The 22,088-nt window shown below is 36.0% G+C and overlaps 1 protein-coding gene across 1 annotated transcript in view; it reads left to right on the plus strand.

Moving 5' to 3' along the window:
* Positions 1–22,088, plus strand: part of EXOC6B (exocyst complex component 6B) — a 696,611-nt gene that overhangs the window by 348,516 nt on the left and 326,007 nt on the right. Inside the window, exons 12-17 of the mRNA XM_011945178.1 lie at positions 1,588–1,659; positions 3,042–3,139; positions 5,002–5,107; positions 6,033–6,142; positions 9,120–9,231; positions 21,608–21,742. Of these exons, the coding sequence (XP_011800568.1) occupies positions 1,588–1,659; positions 3,042–3,139; positions 5,002–5,107; positions 6,033–6,142; positions 9,120–9,231; positions 21,608–21,742 (633 nt within the window). The remainder of the gene's footprint in view (positions 1–1,587; positions 1,660–3,041; positions 3,140–5,001; positions 5,108–6,032; positions 6,143–9,119; positions 9,232–21,607; positions 21,743–22,088) is intronic.

Below are 22,088 nucleotides of genomic sequence, written 5' to 3' on the forward strand. Positions count from 1 at the left end.
GCCTTTTCTGCATCTATTGAGATAATCATGTGGTTCTTGTCTGTGGTTCTGTTTATATGCTGGATTACATTTATTGATTTGCTTATGTTGTACCAGACTTGCATCCCAGGGATGAAGCCCACTTGATCATGGTGGATAAGCTTTTTGATGTGCTGCTGGATTCGGTTTGCCAGTATTTTATTGAGGATTTTTTGCATCAATGTTCATCAGGGATATTGGTTTAAAATTCTCTCTTTTTTTTTTTTTTTTGTGTCTCTGCCAAGCTTTGTTATCAGGATGATGCTGGCCTCATAAAATGAGTTAGGGAGGATTCCCTCTTTTTATATTGAATGGAATAGTTTCAGAAGGAATGGTACCAGCTCCTCCTTGTACCTCTGGTAGAATTCGGCTGTTAATCTTTCTGATCCTGGACTTTTGTTGGTTGGTAGGCTATTAATTATTGCCTCAATTTCAGAGCCTGTGATTGGTCTATTCAGGGATTCAGCTACTTCCTGGTTTAGTCTTAGGAGGATGTATGTGTCCAGGAATTTATCCATTTCTTCTAGATTTTCTAGTTTATTTGTGTAGAGCTCTTTATAGTATTCTCTGATGGTAGTTTGTATTTCTGTGGGATCGGTGGTGATATCCCCTTTATCATTTTTTATTGTGTCTATTTGATTCTTGTCTCTTTTCTTCTTTATTAGTCTTGCTAGCAGTCTATCAATTTTGTTGATCTTTTCAAAAAACCAGCTCCTGGATTCATTGACTTTTTTGAAGGGTTTTTTGTGTCTCTATCTCCTTCAGTTCTGCTCTGATCTTAGTTAATTCTTGCCTTCTGCTAGCTTTTGAATGTGTTTGCTCTTGCTTCTCTAGTTCTTTTAATTGTCATGTTAGAGTGTCAATTTTAGATCTTTCCTGCTTTCTCTCGTGGGCATTTAGTGCTATACATTTCCCTCTATTAACTACTTTAAATGTGTTATTTCTTATATTGTTTAGAGTTATTTTCTCTGTATTGTTTAATCAGTTTTGTCTAAGATTTGTTTATTTTGTTGATTTTATTTTTAACTTGGTCTTTGTTTCATTTAATCAAGTCTTCCATATCATTTTTAATTTCATTAGTTTCTGTTTTTAATTTAATTTTATTCTCTCATTTATTTATGGTTCATTGGCTTTCCCCTGTAGTTTCATGAATTCAGTGCTTAGTTTGTTTATTTTCATCTTTTGTGTTTTGTAATGTTTACATAGATATAAACTTATTTTGAAAATGGTTTTAGCCACATAATATAGTTTTTGATATGAAGTTTTTTATTGTTGTTCATTTTAAAATGTGTTAATTTTGTTTTCTTCTTTAACCAAAGAGTTATTTAGAAGTGCATTTTCAAATTCCCAAGTGTTGAAAATATAGATCATGGTTATTGAACTTGCTGTATTCAGTTGTTCCCTGGCTGAATCTGGTGTTACCTTGTACCAGGAAAGTGTTGAATGATTTCTAGGGAAAGAATTTACCAGGTAAAGAATTTGCCAGATAAAGCATTAAACAATTAAATAAATAAAAATTTAATTGCATTTTACTATTGACATGTTTTTTCTTCTTTGTCTTTTATTTAGTCTTACTGCTCTGATCCAAACCTTGTGTTAGATTTGAAGAATCTCATTGTGCTTTTTGCTGACACACTTCAGGTATGTGACTTCTGTTTACATATGCTCATCTAGATTAGTATTTCATCAGCTCTAAACCTTTTTCTTGACTGGGTCTGGTGGCTTTTGCCTGTAATCGTGGAAGCCTGAGGTAGGAGAATTGCTTGAGTCCAGGAGTTCAAGACTAACCTCAGAAATATAGTGAGATTCCATCTATACAAAAAATAAAAACATAAAAATTCAGCAGGGAGTGGTAGCACGTTCCTGTAGTCCCAGGTGGAGGTGAGAGAATTGCCTGAGCTTTGGAGTTCAAGTCTGTGGTGAGCTATGATCTCGCCATTGCACTCCTGCATGGGTAATAGAGACACTGTCTCAAAAAAAAAAAAAAAAAAAAAAATGTCTGGCTGGGTGTGGTAGCTCATGCCTGTAATCTCAGCACTTTGGGTGGCTGAGGTGGGCTGAGCACTTGAGGTCAGGAGTTTGAGACCAGCCTGGCCAACATAGTGGATCCTTATCTTTAGTAAAAATGCAAAAATTAGCCGGGTGTGGTGGTAAGCACCTGTAATCCCAGCTACTTGGGAGGCTGAGGTAGCAGAATTTCTTGAACTTGGGAGGCGGAGGTTGCAGTGAGCTGAGATAGTGCCATTGCACTCCAGCCTGAGTGACAGAGTGAAACAAACAAACAAACAGAAGAAAAACAGCAACAACAAAAATGAACAAAGAAAAAAAAACTACATAAGCTTGGATAACTTCCCTTTTAGTTTTAAGTTGGGTTTATTATTTTCCTAGGAACTAGGTCTTTTTATCTCTTCATAGCATTTCCTGAGCTTTACCCTGAGCCATTATGTTTTCATATGTAGTTTCCATCTCCTTTTTTTCTCTCATATCGAATCAATTAATTGAACTACTGACTATATTAGTTTTTCAAAATGTTCTTAATTCATATATGCCACCTGAGTTAGTCTTCTTGTTTCTTTAACTACCATCTTGAATAATGATGGTTGATTTGAATCACATATTATATCTAACAGAATAGCATTAGAAGTGGATGAGATTTGAAGCATTTTTACTTTCTCTCCCTTCTGTGAACTCTTACTATAGGTATTAGGACTTATAGGAGGGGTTGTAGGGAAGAGTTAGCCGATATTATGCCCTTTATATATAGATTTTAATTTTCATCTTTTTCTCACTGGCTTAAACATTTTACTGGGTATTATTTAATTCTTAAGAGATAAATGCTAGATATTAGGTGTGAATGAAAGATTCTACCATCATGGTTTTATTTAATTTGCTGTCCAAAGAATGTAATTTTTTTCAGTATCTTATCCCTCTCATTTTGCCAAAAACAAAAAACAAAACAAAACAAAAAAACCAAAAAACCCTCCTTCCTTAGAAACTGAAGTGATTTTCTTATTTTGTTTCAGGTGTATGGTTTCCCTGTAAATCAGCTTTTTGACATGCTGTTAGAAATCAGAGATCAATATAGTGAAACTCTGCTAAAGAAGTGGGCAGGTATTTTCAGGTGAGAAATTATCTATAGTCATATGTGTGTGTGTTCATGTGCATTAGTGTGCATACATGTATTTATGCACAAAGGTTTTCAGATGTAGTAGGCAACAAGTGTATGTTGCTTATATTTTGTAGCTACTCTAGGTTATGATCCAGAATTCAAATAAACTGTTAGAACATCCAAAATTATGTTCCCAAGATATCCAGTCTCAGTGTATTAGTGTCTGCTGTAGTGGGAAGTCACCAAACTCTATTTTTCCTTTTTGTTTCCTTCGATAAATGTCAGATTCCTTAGTTCATGTCATTCAGATCATCTTGGTATCATCTTCTTCTGATATTTGTTTTTCACTTTGAGGTTCATGCCTAGTCTACAACTTAATTATATACTAAGTAGCATTTGAGCACTTAGGAATAATTTAGGCTTTTGGAAAATTGGTTTTGATGACTCACGCATGTTCTTCCTCATCATCTTCCCTCTCTACACACAGCAAAGGGGCATATAATAGCCCAGCATTTGAAGCCTGTTATTTAAGTAGTTATTGCAACATGCATACAATAGTAAGAAAGTTATTCTGTCACATCTGTCACTCACAGATGTCTTCTCGGACTGTGCTCTTGGCATATAACCCAGGTCAACTCATTTGACTCTTTTTCTTTTTATACCTTTACTCTCCTTTACTTTAAGTGATTATACTGCCTCTTGCAAGACCCCTTTCCCTGATCGGTTTGTCCTGGTTTCAAACTCTTACAGCTTTAAGATCTTACATTGTTCCTTTACTCTTATTCTTCATGGTTTATGAACATATCTCTGTCATCACTTAGTCCAATTTATCTGTATATTAATATAAATATTTATAAAACTTAGATTTAGCTAATGGTATAATTGTATTTAAGGGACTGTTACCTCTATAGGATATTTGAAAATTAATAACATGATATATCCATAGTCTTAGATGCTCTGATCTGACGCCTTCAGTGAGTCTTCTGTTTTGGTTTTGGTAATATGGTCCCTATTATTAGAAAATGCCCAGTTTATTTACGGAGAGAGAACCTATAGATTTAAATAAAGTCATTCTTGATGTAGAGCAGTAGGTAAAGTAAATGAAATAGTTTGAATTTATTATGGAAGTTACTCTATTTGCCAATTTTGAAAGTTAGAATAGAACATGATTTTAAAAACCTTACCAATGGGCCAGATGCAGAGGGTCATGCTTGTAATCCCAGCACTTTGGGAGCCAAGGTGGGAAGATCCCTTGAGGCCAGGAGTTTGCAACCATCCTGGACAACATAACAAGAGTTCATCTCTACAAAAACTTAAAAAATTAGCCCAGTGGGTGGTGAGCAACTGCAGTTTCAGCTACTTGGGAGACTTTGGTGGGAGGACTGCTTGAGCCCCAGAGTTTGAGGTTACAGTGAGCTGTGATCATGCCACTCAAATCCAGCCTGGGTGACAGAGCGAGACCCTGTCTCTAATAATAATAAAGTAAATTTATATATCATATTAAACCAAACAAAAAAATCTCTTTGCCTTTTCTAAAGCACACATTCTTTTGTTGCTTACTTCCTACTTACATTGATACGTTCTGTCCTATTTGTAAATCTCTAATCCTAAGACATATATTTATAATTGTGGTCCATTTGCTTCAGAGGATAGTTTTATTTTTGTCTTCTTTAAATCCAAAACCAAATAGCTATATTGTGGAAGGAATATAATAGGGACTGGGAAATGTTCATTTTGGGTTGTGTTACATATATTAAGATTGGAGTTCATCAGAAAAGTATTTGTGATTAACCCATCTTCCCTCCCTTCCCTTCCCCTCCCCCACCCCGTTTTGTCTATCCTTCCATTTCCTTTGTCTGTCCTTCCATTTGTAGAAACATACTTGATTCTGACAACTACAGTCCTATACCAGTAACAAGTGAAGAGATGTACAAAAAGGTGGTAGGACAATTTCCATTTCAAGATATAGAACTGGAAAAGGTAAGGAATACTTTAAACTTCTCTGGTTGTTTTGGCATCCTCTTAAAAGCTTTCATTGGATCAGTTTCATTGAAAGCTTTACCTTCAACTCAATGGGTTAGAACTCTAAAACAATTTCAAAGGATTCTTTTTTCTTTTTCTTTTTTCTTTTTTTTTTTTTTTACTTTAATCACCTTTCTGACAATGAAGGACTCTTTTTGGGGAAGACCAGAATTTCCTGATTTGGGAATCAGCAGATGGCTTTGGGTCCTATTACCTCTGAAGTGTTTGGAGGATTACTGTAGATGTTCTAATTTAGTTTACACTTTGAAATACTTGTTTTTATTATAATTTAAAGACATTTTTCCCGGCAACATAAAATTTACCCTTTGTGGTATACAATTCTGCTGATTTTGACAGTGTATTGAGTTATGTATCCATTACCACAATGTTGATACCAAATAGGCCTATTATACAAAAAAAAATTTATTTAATGATGCCCCTTTGTAATACCCCTCCCTTAACCCAGCCCCAGGACATCAGAAACCTGGGCTCTGTACATCTACTTTTGCCTTTATTCAGAATGCCATGTAAATGGAATTGTATAGTATATAACTTCTTGACACTAACTTCTTTGATATGACATAATGCTTTTGAGATTCATCCAAATTGTTGCATGTATCATTGTTCATTCCTTTTTATTGCTGAGTAGGTAACACAATTTGTTTATCTCTTTCCATGATGAAGGACATTTGAATTATTGTTTTATTAAAATTTATGTCTTTTTAATATCAGAAAACTTTGGGAGATATTTTCTTATATTTGAGGTTGTTAAGGAGACAATTCACAATGTGGAAGAATGTTCTTTTTGCAAGCTAAATAATTTATAAATATCTTCAATGTTTCTTGGTTTGTGACTTGATTTCATTACTTCTTGCATTTACAGCAACCATTTCCAAAAAAGTTTCCTTTCTCTGAATTTGTGCCAAAAGTTTACAACCAAATTAAAGAATTTATCTACGCTTGTCTGAAGTTTTCAGAAGATCTTCATCTAAGGTATAATATAAAATAGTAGAAATGTAACCAATGTTAAGATTGTGACTCCATATATTTACATATTCTGAAAAACTTTTGATAGTCCCATCAGCTCTGATTTTGGAAATCTTAATAATTAGCTTTTCAATGCATAGCACTGCTATATTTATATAGTCATGATGAAAGGGAAGATTGGTAACTTTTGAATAATTTTGAAAATTTATATTATCTATCTTGCTCTTTATAGATTTGCATTTCAACACTTTCTATTAAAGATAATTTACCAGAAAATGGTAGACTGGATGCAGTGGCTCATTTTTGTAATCCCAGCATTTTGGGATGCTGAGGCAGGAGGATCGCTTGAATCCAGGAATTCAAGACCAGCCTGGGCCACATAGCAGGACCCCCATCTCTGAAGAAAAAAAAAATAGGCAAAAAATACTAATTTTAACATTCTACTTAATGAAATGTTAAGGCCGAAAGGGGAGTATCAAATAAAATCCTTTGGAAACATTATTGCTCTACTCGTATATGTATGTTTTCTGTACATCCTAGAGTATAGGCTCCTTTGTTTCTTTATTCATGTATTGGTTTATTCACCATACATTTTGGCTAATGTATTATTTGTCAGCTGCTCCTCGGTATAGAAATAATTAAGATGATGAAAATGTGGTCCCTGTCTTCAAGGAGTACCTAGTCTAATTAAGAAGCTGAACAATTAATAAGTGCTGGAGCAACATAGAAGCCAAGCCAAACACAAACGAGGATGTTTGTGTTTTTTACCCTGGGTTTCCATCCCCCATCTGCCTAGTCACCACTTCCTTAATATAAATGACCTTATATTAGATAATTGTCTGTAGGTTATGTTAGGTATATTATTGTAGATAAATCATTACAAGTTGATTGCAAAATTACTTTTTCTATCTCCTTTTGGAAGAAAGGTAATATGGTAAAGGAATAATATTAGTAGTGGGATAATGTCAGATGCCTTTTTCTTGCCTGAATATGTTAAATTTTTGCCTGAAAACTTCCTTTAATATTTTTCACATTTAAAATTTAAATAAAATATTTAACTCGGGGATTTTAGTAAAAGCTAGACGCTTTTTACTCTTCAGTTGGCATTTATCTTATATCGTGGAATATGTTTAGCTTATAACCTGGAGTGACAGAGATTGCTTTGTCAGTCTTATCTGTTTTGTAGTAGAGGCTAACATGAAACTTGAGAAAATTTGTATAAAAATAATTATTTCTTTTACATGCAGGCTCTCAAAACAAGAGAAGCTGCTGCATTCAGAGTTTAATGCAGCTTTAAGAATAATTATTCTCTTAATTTTCTCTTTTATACTAGACAGAAGAGGCCGAAAAGCATTATGCATATTGACAAAATTTGTAATTGCATGAATTTTGAATACACAAAACTTTCTTTTTGAAAGAAAGATTTTTTAAAAATAGCAAACACATGGCATTTCTATGGTAAAATACTGTTCTAGCATTCATACTCATCTTAAAAAAATAGAATATATACACACCCACATACATATATGAGAGATCCTGTTTCACAATATATTAGTAAAATTAGATGTTTGTAAAGAATTCAGGAGATAAAGAACAGCACAAAGAGGAACAATGTAAATGACCCAGAACTCTACCACATAGTAATAACACTTCTTATATGTTTTAACGCGTACACACGCACGGCATTTTTTAAAGCAAATTACTATGAAATACTTCTGTTTATGTCTACAGTATATAAGACTGGAAAGACTGTTGCTTCCTATGTAACAATGCAGGGGGAAAAAAAAACGGAGAAGCTACAAAATTAAAACTTTTTTGGAACTCATCAGAGAGGCGAAGTTACCAGGAAACTAAGTATTCTGAAAACCATGATGGGACTGGTCCCTCTAAGGGGACAGACTACTGTACCTGTGGCAGAATAGGAAAGGTGTAACTACCACACATGTGAGAAAGACAAAAACTAAATACTAAAGTCTTAATGTATTGTTAACAGTATACTGTGAGCTAGCATTACAATATAGAATCTATAAGAAAAGGTGAAAGAAATAGAACCAAGATCTGTAGGGCAATTTCTTTCTTTCTTTTTTTTTTTTTTTTGAGGCGGAGTCTCGCTCTGTCACCTGGACTGGAGTGCAGTGGCCGGATCTCAGCTCACTGCAAGCTCCGCATCCCGGGGTTACGCCATTCTCCTGCCTCAGCCTCCCGTGTAGCTGGGACTACAGGCGCCCGCCACCTCGCCCGGCTAGTTTTTATATTTTTAGTAGAGACGGGGTTTCACCGTGTTAGCCAGGATGGTCTTGATCTCCTGACCTCGTGATCCGCCCGTCTCGGCCTCCCAAAGTGCTGGGATTACAGGCTTGAGCCACCGCGCCCGGCCCTGTAGGGCAATTTCAAATGGTAGATTAAAGTAGAAGACTGAGAGAACTGGGAATAATAAATACTTTAAAAGAAAGTGGCTGAGAGTATTCGAAAAAATAATGAAAGGCATCAAACAAGAAATTCAAGATTTTGAGAACTCCAATTCAGATAAATAATAGCAACAAAAAGAAACAAACAAAAATATTTAAAGACATCATATTCAAACTGGTGAAAATGAAAGGTAAAGAATGTTTAGAAGGCATTCCCAAAAATAAAAATTACACGATAGTATAATGATAAGAATTATAATAGATTTATTTTCTGAAACCATGCAAGCCAGAGGAAATGGAGTGACATCCTTAAAATACTCAAAGAAATAAAAAAAATAAAAAAGCCAGAATTCTGTAGACAGAAAAAACAATTTTCAAAAATGAAGACAAACTATATTTTTTTCAGCCAACAAAAGCTGAGAGAGTTTATTATAGTACTTTTTCTGACTTACAATAAATATTTGCTGCTGTATTATTATTTTATTATTATTACCACAAGTACCACTGGCACCCTGTTTGTTTGCCGAAATAATTGTGCTACCTGCTATGACTGACTCTTAATGCTTCTCTTTCAGCTCAACTGAAATTGATGACATGATTCGTAAATCAACAAACCTGTTGCTGACCAGGACTCTAAGCAACTCTCTGCAGAATGTCATTAAAAGGAAGAATATTGGGCTTACTGAGGTAAACCTGCTCCTAATGAAGTCATCCAAGTCAATGTGTGAACTGATGTCCTAAGCTCTAGGCCTTATGTCTGAATTCATTATAACTTTCTACATGCCCTTCCTGATAGGCTCCTAATGGTGAAAGTGCAAAATGAAATTTCTTGTTCTTTTCTTTGGTCACCTTTGAAAAATTTATTCATTTTTTCTAAAAAAGTTGTTTTTCTCTTTTATTGTTTTCACTAGCTTAACTGGTTTTCCTTTCTGAAGTTGTTAGGATACATTTCTATTACCTGCCATTGATTATATACAAATATTTTTGTTTGTAGAATATATTAAGCATCAGGTTCCAATCAAGTGAATGGCAGTTCATGTACAATGTAGAATATGAAATCACATTTTGCTTGCATCAGTTATCGATGCCAAGGATATTGCAATCATAGTTCTTGGTTAGTGTCAGACTAAGTCTTTATTTTTAAGATATCTCATGTGTGTGAAAAGTAAATTACTCTTTATCAGCTTGTAATTTGTTTGCAAAACGACTAGATATTTGGGATCAAGGAAATGTGCAGAAAAGGCAATAGTCACATTTCTGTGGAGGTTTGTTGGATCTCATAAACAGAGGAGGGATATTTTACATTTATTGAATGTAGTATCTTGGCAAACGAGATTTGGTCTATTGGTGTGTAGTTCTAAAATTTAGAAAGATGTGAAGTTCTCTGTCTTAGAAACTCAAGATTGCATAGTAACCTCAATCTGTTTTTCACTGGATGTTATAGTGCCTAAAATGAGAAGAGTTTAGAAGAATTTTTTTATAAGGAAAGGGAAAGGCTGTTTGCCATCTGTTTTACCTATAGAGGTGGTGCAGTTTGGAAGTCAGTTACTCTAGGAAAAAATTGACATTTAAAATGTACACTGTCAAGGATTATGGTGAAGTGCAGTAAAAGGTTAATGATAGTGACATATAGATAAAGACAGCTGGAAGCCAGGTGGGCATTTACTTCTAATTTTGGAGTTATTTTCTTGTTCTCTGAATTAAGGAAAAAAAAAATATTATAAGATGGGATATTGGAAGTGATTGAGTTCTACTTATAGCAAACTTTTCTTTCAATTGAAAATTACCTTAGACTTTATTTAGGATAATCCCCTCATTTTACAGAGCTTCCTTTCTATTGCCTGGTACAGAAATATTAGGCGTTTGCTTTTATGTATCTGAAAAATAGCTAACTTCTTTTATAATCAAGAAGGTTACAGAAAAGGAAAGTTGGAGTGAAAATTAGGAAGTCCTTCTGCTTTTGTTAGATTATAGTGTTTTCTTTCTCTGGATGGGAAGTTTATTATTTTGTGAACTATCTCTTCATTATAACTCTTCATGTAACCGTTTTTATGTCATTCAATTTAGCAGTCTCTTAACAATGTTATAACAAGTAGCATAGCAAGAACATGGTTTGATAGAAATAGCTTTGACCTCAGAAGAATCTTGAGTTCAATTCTGGCTGTGCCATTGGTTTACTGTGACATTTTAAGAGAAAGGCCTAACTTCTCAGCTTGGGTTTCAGGAAACACTGTACAGGTCAGGTAATAATAGAAAGAACCAATATGAGGTTATCAAGGAAGAACCATGTAAATCTTGGCACCATTTCATTGAATGCTAAATGTTATTCCTTAGTCTTTGAGTGTTTTTAGGGAACTATACGTTCAATATCTTTGCATATGAGTGAAGAAACATTCATACGCTTTTCTTTTATTTGTTTTGGCTATTGTGGTGGTGTGTACATGTATAGACACAACACATAAAGTGATTTTTTTTATTACCAACTAGACACACTTTGAATAATTATACTACCTACCTTTGGAAAGAGAAGACATATCCTTCTTTATGAGTAACTAAAGTGAGTTCACATCTGGAATCATCATCATAATAGGTAACATTTGTGCAGCAGTTTATATTCTTCAAAGCCCACTCACAAATTCGATTTCAGTTAGTACAGTAACATTTGAAGCAGGCTGGGCATGTGTTATGATTCCCACTTTATAGACTGCCTAATTAAAGTCCAGGGAGATTGCCTGAGGTCATACAGCTAGCAAACCTGGTAGAAATGATACGTGTAAATCTAGGTTTTTTTCCCAAAACCTATTCACTTCTACTGTATTGTACTGCCTTCCATATTGATTTAATTATTTCATCCTAACAAAAATTGAGATTTTTACAGGAGGTCCATAGTAACTTGGATATTGTTTTAGTTAGAGATGGTTTTATGTTAGATAGCAGAAATCCACTCCAATAATAGAATTGTGATAAGCCCACACAACTTATAGATTCCTATTTCAGGATATCACATAATTCTCTTAGGACCTGAAAGTTCCCATAAACGAATGTCTCTCTGTCTGCCCTTCTTGTTTTGGGGTTACACAGTGTTTGCTCTGTTTTGGGGTTACACAGTGTTTACTCTGTTTTGGGGTTACACAGTCTCATCTTTTCTTTTTCTATGCATATGCTCTATCCTTTTTCCTCATGGTTTATTTGTTTCTTCATGTTGAGCCAATTCAAAATTACCTTTCAGTTTTAGCACCACTAGAACATGAATGCCTTTCTCTTTCAAACTTTATGTGACTATTCATTATTTATTCAGTGAAAATGGCTATTTTCCTAGGGCTGCCTCAAAAGATCTGTGAAAAGTGCAATAGAGTATTGGTTAAGACTGTATGTTCTAATACATACTGCCTGGGTTCCAATTCTGGCCCTCCTCATAATAGCTGCGCCCTTGGGCAAATTACTTTGCTTTCTATGTAAAATGGGGACGATGGTAGCATGTATTTCACAGGAATGTTGTGAAGCATGTAAAGTACTTAGTGTGCTTGGTATATAGCAAATACTCAATGCGTATTACCTATTATTATTAAGAGGTCTAAGCAGTCAATCACTGATTAATACTAGTATAGAAATGGAGGTTTTTAATTAAGAGAAGTAAAAAAAAAATTAGAATAAGATGTTCTATTAAGATAATTTGTTTATTACCTTTACAGTTTTTAAAATATGTACTCTCTATTAGGCACTGATTTCCATGCCCTTAGGATAAATCACTGAACAATAACAATAATAGAGATGCTTGCTTACATTCTGCCAGAGAAAAGCAGTTAATAAATAATAAACAAAATAATTATGTTAATTTTGTAGTATGGTTAAAGGTAGTGAATGCTATGGAGAGAAGAAAAAGCACTTGGGTTAAGGAAATCAGGATTCTGGTAGGTGTTCTAGGTTGGTTTTATTTTTATAGCAGCACGTTGAGGGTAAGTTATTATTGCAGGAGGCATTTCAGGTAGAGATTAGAGCCAGAGCAAAGGCCTGAAGGTAGGAGTTCTTGGCAAGTGGAGGGAAAAATAAGGAGGCTAGGGTAGCTGGAGTGGAGTGAGCAAGGGGAAGAGAAGCAATTGATTAGTTTAGAGAGGTATCAAGCATTCATGGCAGGCCGTTGTAGTGCCTTTTGCTTTTATTTTGTGTGAAATGAGGAGCTATTGTAGGATTTTGGTTAATGACATGATCTCACTTATATTTTGAAAGGTTCACATTGACCATGGTAGTGAGAATAAACTGTAGGATGGAAACAAGGGGATCAGTTGGGGGATTATGGCAGAAATCCAGTGAGACTGGGTGGTAGCTATGGACAATGATAAGATTTTTTAAGTGTAGAGCCAACATGCTTTCCTGATGATTGGATATAAAGAAAGAGAAAAAGTGAAGAGTTGAAGGAAACTAACTCCAGGATTTTTTGACTTGAGCAACGAGAAGGCTGTATATACCATGAACTAAGATAGGAAAAATTTTAGGCAGAGCTGAATCTGCGGTGAGAGAACATTGGGAATTTGATTTTGGACATATTAAATTTATAGTGTTTATTAGACATATAGGTTGAAATGTTGAGTAAGCAGTTGTGTATATGAATTTGGAGATTGGAAGTAAGGTTTGTGTCATGCGCGTACATGTGAAGAGACCACCAAATAGGCTTTGTGTGAGCAACATGGCTGTTTATTTCACCTGGGTGCAGGTGGGCTGAGTCCGAAAAGAGAGTCAGCGAAGGGAGATAAGGGTGGGGCCCTTTTATAGGATTTGGGTAGGTAAAGGAAAATTACAGTCAAAGGGGGGTTGTTCTGTAGTGGGCAGGAGTGGGGGTCATAAGGTGCTCAGTACAGGAGCTTTCTGAGCCAGGATGAGCCAGGAAAAGGAATTTCACAAGATAATATCATCGCTTAAGGCAAGGACTGGCCATTTTCACTTCTTGTGTGGTGGAATGTCATCGGTTAAGGTGAGGCAGGGCATTTGCACTTCTTTTGTGATTCTTCAGTTACTTCAGGCCATCTGGGCATATATGTGCAAGTCACAGGGGATGTGATGGCTTGGCTTGGGCTCAGAGGCCTGACAGTTTGGCCGGGGGATAAAAATTGGGGAGAATATAAATATTTATAATCATGCAACTGGATACTATCACTGAGGGAATGAATAAAGATGGAGAAGAAAAGAGGATGAAGAATTGAACTTTTGGGTACTCTGATATTAAGATATTAGGAGAAAAGAGGAACCAAGAAACGAGATTGGGAAGGAGCCACCAGGGAACTAGGAAAAAACAAAGCAAAACAAAAAACAGGAGTGTGTATAAAGTATATAAAGAATGAGAGAGTGATCAATTATGACAAATACTGCTGATTGATAAGAAGAAGGTGAAGAATTACCATTGGATTTAGCAATTTGGAGTAACTTGGTGACCTTGATAAGAACACTTTTAATAAAATGGTGGAAGGAAACTGATTGAGTAGGTTTTAAAGAGAATGACTCCCGAAGAGAGGAATTTCAGATGACTAATATAGATACTATTGCCACTACGAGGTGAGTGTGAAGTGTGCTTAGTGACTTGCTTCCAAAAAGTATAGGGTAGAATGAGGAAAAAAGTAACTTTACAGTGAAGAAACCTGGCAGACGCTGCCTCGCTCAAGTGTTCCAGGTTAACATCATCAGTGATAAGTTATATTGATAGTATGTACCTTTCATAGGATTTGATGAGAGGGCACTTTGCCTCTGTGTTCTCCCTCCCTAGCCCCATGAGCTCAGTCTAACCATAGGAAAACATTAAACAAACAAAAATTGAAAGACATGCTATAACATAATTGACCAGTACTCCTTAAAACTGTCAGTGTATGGTTGGGCACTGTGGCTCATGTCTGTAATCCCAACACTTTGGGAGGCCGAGGTGGGTGAATCACAAGGTCAGGAGTTGGAGACCATCCTGGCCAACATGGTGAAACTCCATCTCTACTAAAAATATAAAAATTAGCTGGGTGTGGTGGCACGTGCCTGTGATCCTAGCTTCTCGGGAGACTGAGGCAGGAGAATCGCTTGAACTAGGGAGTTGGAGGTTGCAGTGAGCTGAGATTGTGTCACCCCACTCCAGCCTGGCGGCAGAGCGAGACTCCATCTCAAACAAAAACAGAACTGAAAACAAAAACAAAACAAAACAAAACACTGTCAGTGTAATCAAAAAGAAGGAAAATCTGATAAACTATCACAGACCAGAGAATAAGAAGACATGACAACTATATGTAATGTGGTATCTCAGATGGAATTCAGAAACAGATAAAGAACATTAAGGAAAAACTAGTGACATCTGAATAAAGTATGGCGTTCAATTAGTAGTAATGCGTTTATGTTGGTTCCTTAGTTGTGACAAATGTACCACAGTAAAGTAAGATGTTAACAATAAGGGAAGCTGAGTGAGGAGTATATTGGAACTCTGCAACTCTTTTGTAAATATAAATACAAAACTGTCCTAAAATAAAGAGTTTATTTAGCTAAAAAAATTAAAGAATGGGAAAAGAGGAATTGGAGACAGCAAATATAAGACAGCTCTTTCAGGAAATTTTCTTACCAAGGGAAACAAAGAAATGGGGTGATAGCTAGCAGCGGAAGTCGGTTAAGACAGTTTTTTTTTTTTTAAATTTTTAATGGGACAAATAACAGTCCGTTATGTATTGTGGGAATGATACAGTATAGAGCAAAAAAATGGGTGATGTAGGAGAAAGGGAGAAATCTCTGGTGCAATGTCCTTGGGTAAGAGAGTTTAAGATAGAATATATAGTTAAAGGGATTGGCAGTAGATAGTGTCAAGTTCACCTCTGGTAACAGATAAGAATCAGAGTGTGTGAATGCAAATGGTAGTGGCTGGGTAAGTATTATGGTGGCAGGCTCCAAATGCTGAGTTTTCCCAGCAAATGCAGGGTCTTCGGCTAAACGTGCAGATGGGAGAGCAAGCATGGGAGATGAAGGAGAAAGAAGGTGTGTTGTAGTCCTCTGGGGGTGTGTAAAAAAAAAAAAGAATTGATTTGTGCCAGATAATGTGGTTATTTGGTAGCATTTAGTGCCCACTCTTGACTAGTGTACATGTATTAAAGTGAAACTAGCTAACACGATTGTACATTTTGTTTTTCTTTTTTTTTTTTTTTTTGAAATGGAGTCTCGCTCCGTCTCTCAGGCTGGAGTGCAGTGGCCTGATCTCGGGTCAGTGCAACCTCCACCTCCCAGGTTCAAGCAATTCTTCTACCTCAGCCTCCTGAGTGGCTGGGATTACAGGTGTGTGACACCACACCCAGCTAATTTTTGTATTTTAGTAGAAACGATGTTTCACCATATTGACCAGACTGGTCTCGAACTCCTGACCTCAGGTGATCCACCTCAGCCTCCCAAAGTGCTGGGATTACAGGCATGAGCCACCATGCTCAACCATGATTGTGTATTTTCTTAAATCATATTTTGCTGGAAGCTGCAATATATCAGTTCATATCAATACTAGTTCTAAAGCATTGGGTACATTTTCATCTGATACTTTATAATTTACAGTAGTATTTATGTTTAATTATTTGTAATATGTAGAAGGAAGTTCAGAGTTCCTTCTAGTGAAACCATATTGGGTATTTGTATTTTTATGATCACAGGGCACTTCTGTGATGTAGTGCACTATGCATACCTAATATGGTCGTAGAGACCTGAAGAAATGAACAGTGCTTTGTATTTATTCTTTGCTTTTAGTATAATTTAGATTGATGACCATATGATTCTATCCTCTCATTTTCCACTTTCCATTTATTTCCCCTCTGGTTAACAGAAGTGATATTGCTCACTTTGTTACCATGTTTTATACTTAAGTCTTGTCAAATATAAACTTTGTGCTTTATCTTGGAATTCGTAACCAGTAGTTTCATGTATTTTAGTATTTTCGGTATTTTAATCATGGAGATGTTATAAAACGAGTGGTTGACACAGTTTTCTGTACCCTGACTAGGGTGAAAAGGAGATCAAATCCCTTGAAGTCTATGTGATAGCCCATTTTTGTGAATGAGAACCAATGCTACTATTTAGTTTTTTGTTTTGCAGATTTAACAGTTGAGAGGCCTTGGTGGTATGAAGAAGAGTGTGACTTCTCATTTTCTTCCTTTGGATTAGTCCTGTTGAAGGTTTATTGTACTGAATTGTCTGTTTTGGGAAACATGCTAAAAGCAGTTTTAATATATGCAGATGTGTATATTCCAGAAATAAGAGGGAATGGAAACCTCTTCTTGGAATTTAAGGCTTAGTTTTGAACTATGGAAGATGATGAAGATATTTTCTGGGGTTTGTCAAAAATAGAATATCATCATGGTTCAGGTTCCACTAGGGTGTTTTGAGCAGGTTTGGAGGAGAAATGACCTCCACAAGAAATAGGAACACTTTTACACCGTTGCTGGGAATGTAAATTAGTTCCCCCATTGTGGAAGATAGTATGGCAATTCCTGAAGGATCTAGAACCAAGAAATAACATTTGACCCAGCAATCCCACTACTGGGTATATACCCAAAGGAATATAAATCATTCTACTATAAAGACACATGTACGTGTATGTTTATTGCCATACTATTTACAATAGCAAAGTCATGGAACCAACCCAAATGCCCATCAATGATAGACTAGATAAAACGTGGTATTTATATACCATGGAATACTATGCAGCCATAAAAAGGAATGAGATCATGTCTTTTACAGGGACATGGATGAATCTGGAAGCCATCATCCTCAGCAAACTAACACACAAACAGAAAACCAAACACTCCATATTCTCACTCGTAAGTGGGAGTTGAACAATGAGAACACATAGACATAGGGAAGGGAACAACACATACCAGGGCCTGTTGTGGCGTGGGGGATGAGGGGAGGGATTTTTTTTTTTTTTTTTGAGACAGAGTCTTGCTCTGTCACCCATACTGGAATGCAGTGGCATGATCTCGTCTCACTGCAACCTCCAAATCCCACATTCAAGTAGTTCTCCTGCCTCAGCCTCCTGAGTAGCTGGGACTACAGGCACGTGCCACCACGGTTGGCTAATTTTTTTGTATTTTTAGTAGAGACAAGGTTTCACCGTGTTAGCCAGGATGGTCTCCATCTTCTGACCTCATGATCTGCCCGCCTCGGCCTTCCAAAGTGCTGGGATTACAGCTGCCATGCCCGGCTGAGTGGAGGGATCTTTTTTTTTTTTTTTTTTTGAGACGGAGTTTCGCTCTGTCACCCAGGCTGGAGTGCAGTGGCGCAATCTCGGCTCACTGCAAACTCCGCCTCCCGGGTTTACACCATTCTCCTGCCTCAGCCTCCCGAGTAGCTGGGACTACAGGTGCCCGCCATCTCGCCCGGCTAGTTTTTTGTATTTTTAGTAGAGACAGGGTTTCACCGTGTAGGCCAGGATGGTCTCGATCTCCTGACCTCGTGATCCGCCCGTCTCGGCCTCCCAAAGTGCTGGGATTACAGGCTTGAGCCACCGCGCCCGGCCAAGTGGAGGGATCTTTAAGAGGACAGGTCAATAGGTACAGCAAACCTCCCTGGCATACATATACCTATGTAACAAACCTGCACGTTCTGCACATGTATACCGGAACTTAATGTAAAATTGGAAAAAAAAAAAAAAAAAAAAGAAATGACCTCCACGGTGTGCTATGTGCCTTTCTCATTAGATTTTCTCTGATACAAGGAAGGAGAGACAGAAAAATTTTCTAATTTTTAATGGTTTTTCACTTAAGTGACTTGTGTTATTTACTTGTGAGAGATAGTCGTTTGATTTATAATGTTCATTTTTGACAATTCTCATAGAACTTTATGTAAGAGATAATAAATATTTGATCTATTGTTAGTTTTATGTCCCTGAAATAATGTTTAGGACAGTTTGGATTACTGCAGTGTTATATATTATAAGAGACTGGGAAGTAGTCGTTAAAAATATCATCAAGGGAGCTCAAACTCTGATGGAAGTTATCTGAAATTGCTTCATTTTATCTTTCAATTTGAAATTATGCCCAAAGCATCTGGTTTTACATTAGTAAATGCCCTTGTAAGGATTTTGGTAGCTGTCATTCAGGAGAAGTTATCACTTAGACCTCATTAACAGACAATATTCTCTTTGAAAATGACATGGTATCTACTGTAATCCTAGAGTGTCTTAATAGTCTATTCTATGCTCAGCAATGAAACATTTCAAAAAGTGACTGACAGCCAACTGATATAATTCATGGTGATCTTTTGTGTTGACAGATCTTTAAAAAGTCATGCGAAATTACTACTGTACCCAGTGAAGCCACCTCCCTTTTTTTTCTTTAACTGCCAGTATCCTGTAAAACAGGATAATTTTCTCTTTGACTGCCACTGTTTTTTATTTCAATAACATGACATGATTCCTCCTTATTATTAGGATTTCTTTTGATTGACAGAATGTGTTTCTATAGGTAATACTGATTTTAAAATAGAAATGTTTCAGTTCTCAAATTAACTCTCTTAATTTTCTGACTCCCACATCAAGACAACCTTGCCAGTAGCCACCTTCCCACTCAGGAAGACGAATTATTTAATCCACACAACTTAAATATTTTAAAATGATTTTAGTCTTCCTCTGAAGGAGAAAATGATGAAAGCAAGAGGGTGATGAATTGCTTATTTTGGTGGATATTTTTTCCTAGAACACTCCAAAGTTAAAAGGTTGTTGTTTTTGGTAATTTTATAGGATGTATTAGTCTTGTGTTCAAAACTCAAAATTTCTGAATTCAAACTGTGGAATGAATGGAAAGGAGAGCTGATGTATATGAACTTGTCTGATGAATTGTGGGGGAAAATACAGAGATCTAGTCCCAGTGTTGACCTAACTTTTCATCTAAGAGAATTTATTGGAATTGTATCTCTGTGTTTTTGCCCTTTGTTATTGTGTTTCAAAGTAGTTATTTTCCTAAAATTGTCAGGATGATCCTTAGTGGAGTAGAAGATACTCTTTTTCTTAGTTGAAACCAGTACTAAAACATTGTCATTATGAATTGACACGTATTTTTTTGAGAATGAAGTGTGTGCTTTTATCCTGTGCTGGATGATGTGGAAGAAATAAGAATGTATTTTCTGATTATAGTCCTATTTGTATTTTTGTTTAATATTCCACAGCATGATATGATTCTTACTGAAATAAAATGCCAACTTTTTAACATTGTTTTGAGTTATCATGGATTGTAAACCATTGTAGTACCACCCCCATCTTTAGTTCCAATTTCTGCTTTGTGTCATATGCCACCATCCACCACCCCCCCTCCACCCTCTTTGCTCACTGTCTCACTAGACCAAAAGACCTAGATTAATTCATTGCCTTACATGCCAAAACTGCCCCCTACCTGCCACAACCTCACCATCAGGCATATTTTTGTGAAAATGCAAAGTAAAGATGTAGAAAAGAGAGACCAAAAAAGAGTTCCATTCTATTTCCTGTTTGTACTTCTTTTAAACTCTAATGAATATGAACAGTTTGGGTAGTTTAATAGTTAAGAAATAAGTAATAGATACCACTTTTTTCCCTCTTCTTTTTACAGACAGTAGAATCAGAGCATATTGGGGTCTAGTTGATTGCAGGCCCTGAATCTTATATTTTAGTCTAATGTACACAATCTTGCAGCACTTCAGAGCTGCCATATTATGCTTATGCTAAAGGCACTGGCAGAGTCATTTAGATGAGTCCATAATTGGAAGGTACAGGACGTAGTATTAGTTCCATTTAGGCTATGTGATCTAAAGAAAATCACTTCATTTTCATTTCTGTTATAATAAAATGGAAGTTATAATTATGTCCCTTTAACTACTTTTCCAAGTTTATGGGAAAACAGTGTAGGAAAATGAATCACAAAGTTAATCTTTAGAATCCTTAATTCTATACAGACAATAATAGTTATTCTTTATCTTCCTCTTTAAGTAATTTATAGAAGACAACTTTTTTTTTTTTTTTACCAGTACTGTCTTTTTAATGATCTGTTCTATGTAAGAAAAGGGAAATAGTGTTAACAACAGAATATTTAATCCTCACAATAACTCTGTGAAGTAGATATTATTATTGACATTTTACAGATAAGTAAATAGGGTTATAAAAGTAAAGAAAATTTCCCAAGATCAGAAGGTAATAATAATAAAGTAAGTCATTAATTCCCTGGTTACTTTCATTTTGATGCCCATGTTCTTTCTTCCACAAACCGTTGTAGTTTATTAACATGTTGTAATCTCTCCTAACATCTCTCTGTTCATTATGCCTAATTTTGAAATGTCTTGTTGCCATTTTAATGATTCCTATTCTTTTGGTTATCATTTATTTGTTTAGTTCATTTGGCAATGTTTTAGTTGGAAGGCATCGTGCTAAACAGTAGCAATTTTTGTTCTTAGTCTAATCTTTTTAAACAAAAGAAAACATACCTTTAGAATACAGTGATAAGTTGTTCCCATAATACGGGAAAAATACAAAAGGTTTTGAAATGCTAGGACGGCTGTATTAGTCCATTTTCATACTGCTATAAAGAACTGCCCGAGACTGGGTAATTTATAAAGGAGAGAAGTTTAATTTACTCACAGTTCAGCATGGCTTGGTAGGCCTCAGGATACTTACAATCATGGTGGAAGGCAAAGGGGAAGCAAAGGACTTCTTCACAGGGTGGCAAGAAGGAGAAGTGTGAGTAAAGGGGGAAGAGCCCCTTATAAAACTATCAGATCTGTGAGAACTCACTCACTATCACAAGAATGGCATGGGGCAAACTGCCCCCATGATTCAATTACCTTCACCTGGTCTCTTTCTTGATATGTGGGATTATGGGGATTACAATTCAAGATGAGATTTGGGTGGGGACACAAACCCTGACCATATCAAAAACTTCCTAGAAGCAGTAACATGAAAGCCCATGCTTTAACATACCCCTTACCAGAATGTGGATGGCCTTTTCCATCATGTCTTTCATTTATCTTGTACTGGCAGATTCATATTGAACCATTCATCCTGGGGTGAGTAGTCAAATGACTTTTACCTGTGTTTGCTGTTTTCTAGCTTGTCCAGATTATTATCAATACAACACATTTGGAGAAATCCTGTAAGTACTTGGAAGAATTTATCACCAACATCACTAATGTGCTTCCAGAAACAGTTCACACTACCAAGCTCTATGGCACCACAACTTTTAAGGTGAGAGGCCCTGTGGTACGGTGGAACTGCTTCTGGTGTATACAGTCTGGGACATTCTACCTAACATGGCTTTGTTTCTGCAAGATAGTTTATAGCATGCTCTTGAGAATAAGTGTTTATGATACGTTTGGTTTCCCTTCTCTATTTCATTTGAAGAAATAAATACCAGTCCTAGTTTTTGGGTGTTTGAACAAAACAAAACAAAACAACTACAACTGTGTTTGTAAACCCTTCCTTATGTTTTGTACATGTAAATCACTATTTCCTAAGTTGAGCTCCCATCAGTCAACAGTTCTTAAGTATGATCTAGATAATCATAGTTATGGCTGACATTAACATTCATTAA

The sequence above is a fragment of the Colobus angolensis genome, unplaced genomic scaffold (genome assembly GCF_000951035.1).
Source record: "Colobus angolensis palliatus isolate OR3802 unplaced genomic scaffold, Cang.pa_1.0 Scaffold24, whole genome shotgun sequence".
In the NCBI taxonomy this organism is placed as follows: Eukaryota; Metazoa; Chordata; class Mammalia; order Primates; family Cercopithecidae; genus Colobus; species Colobus angolensis.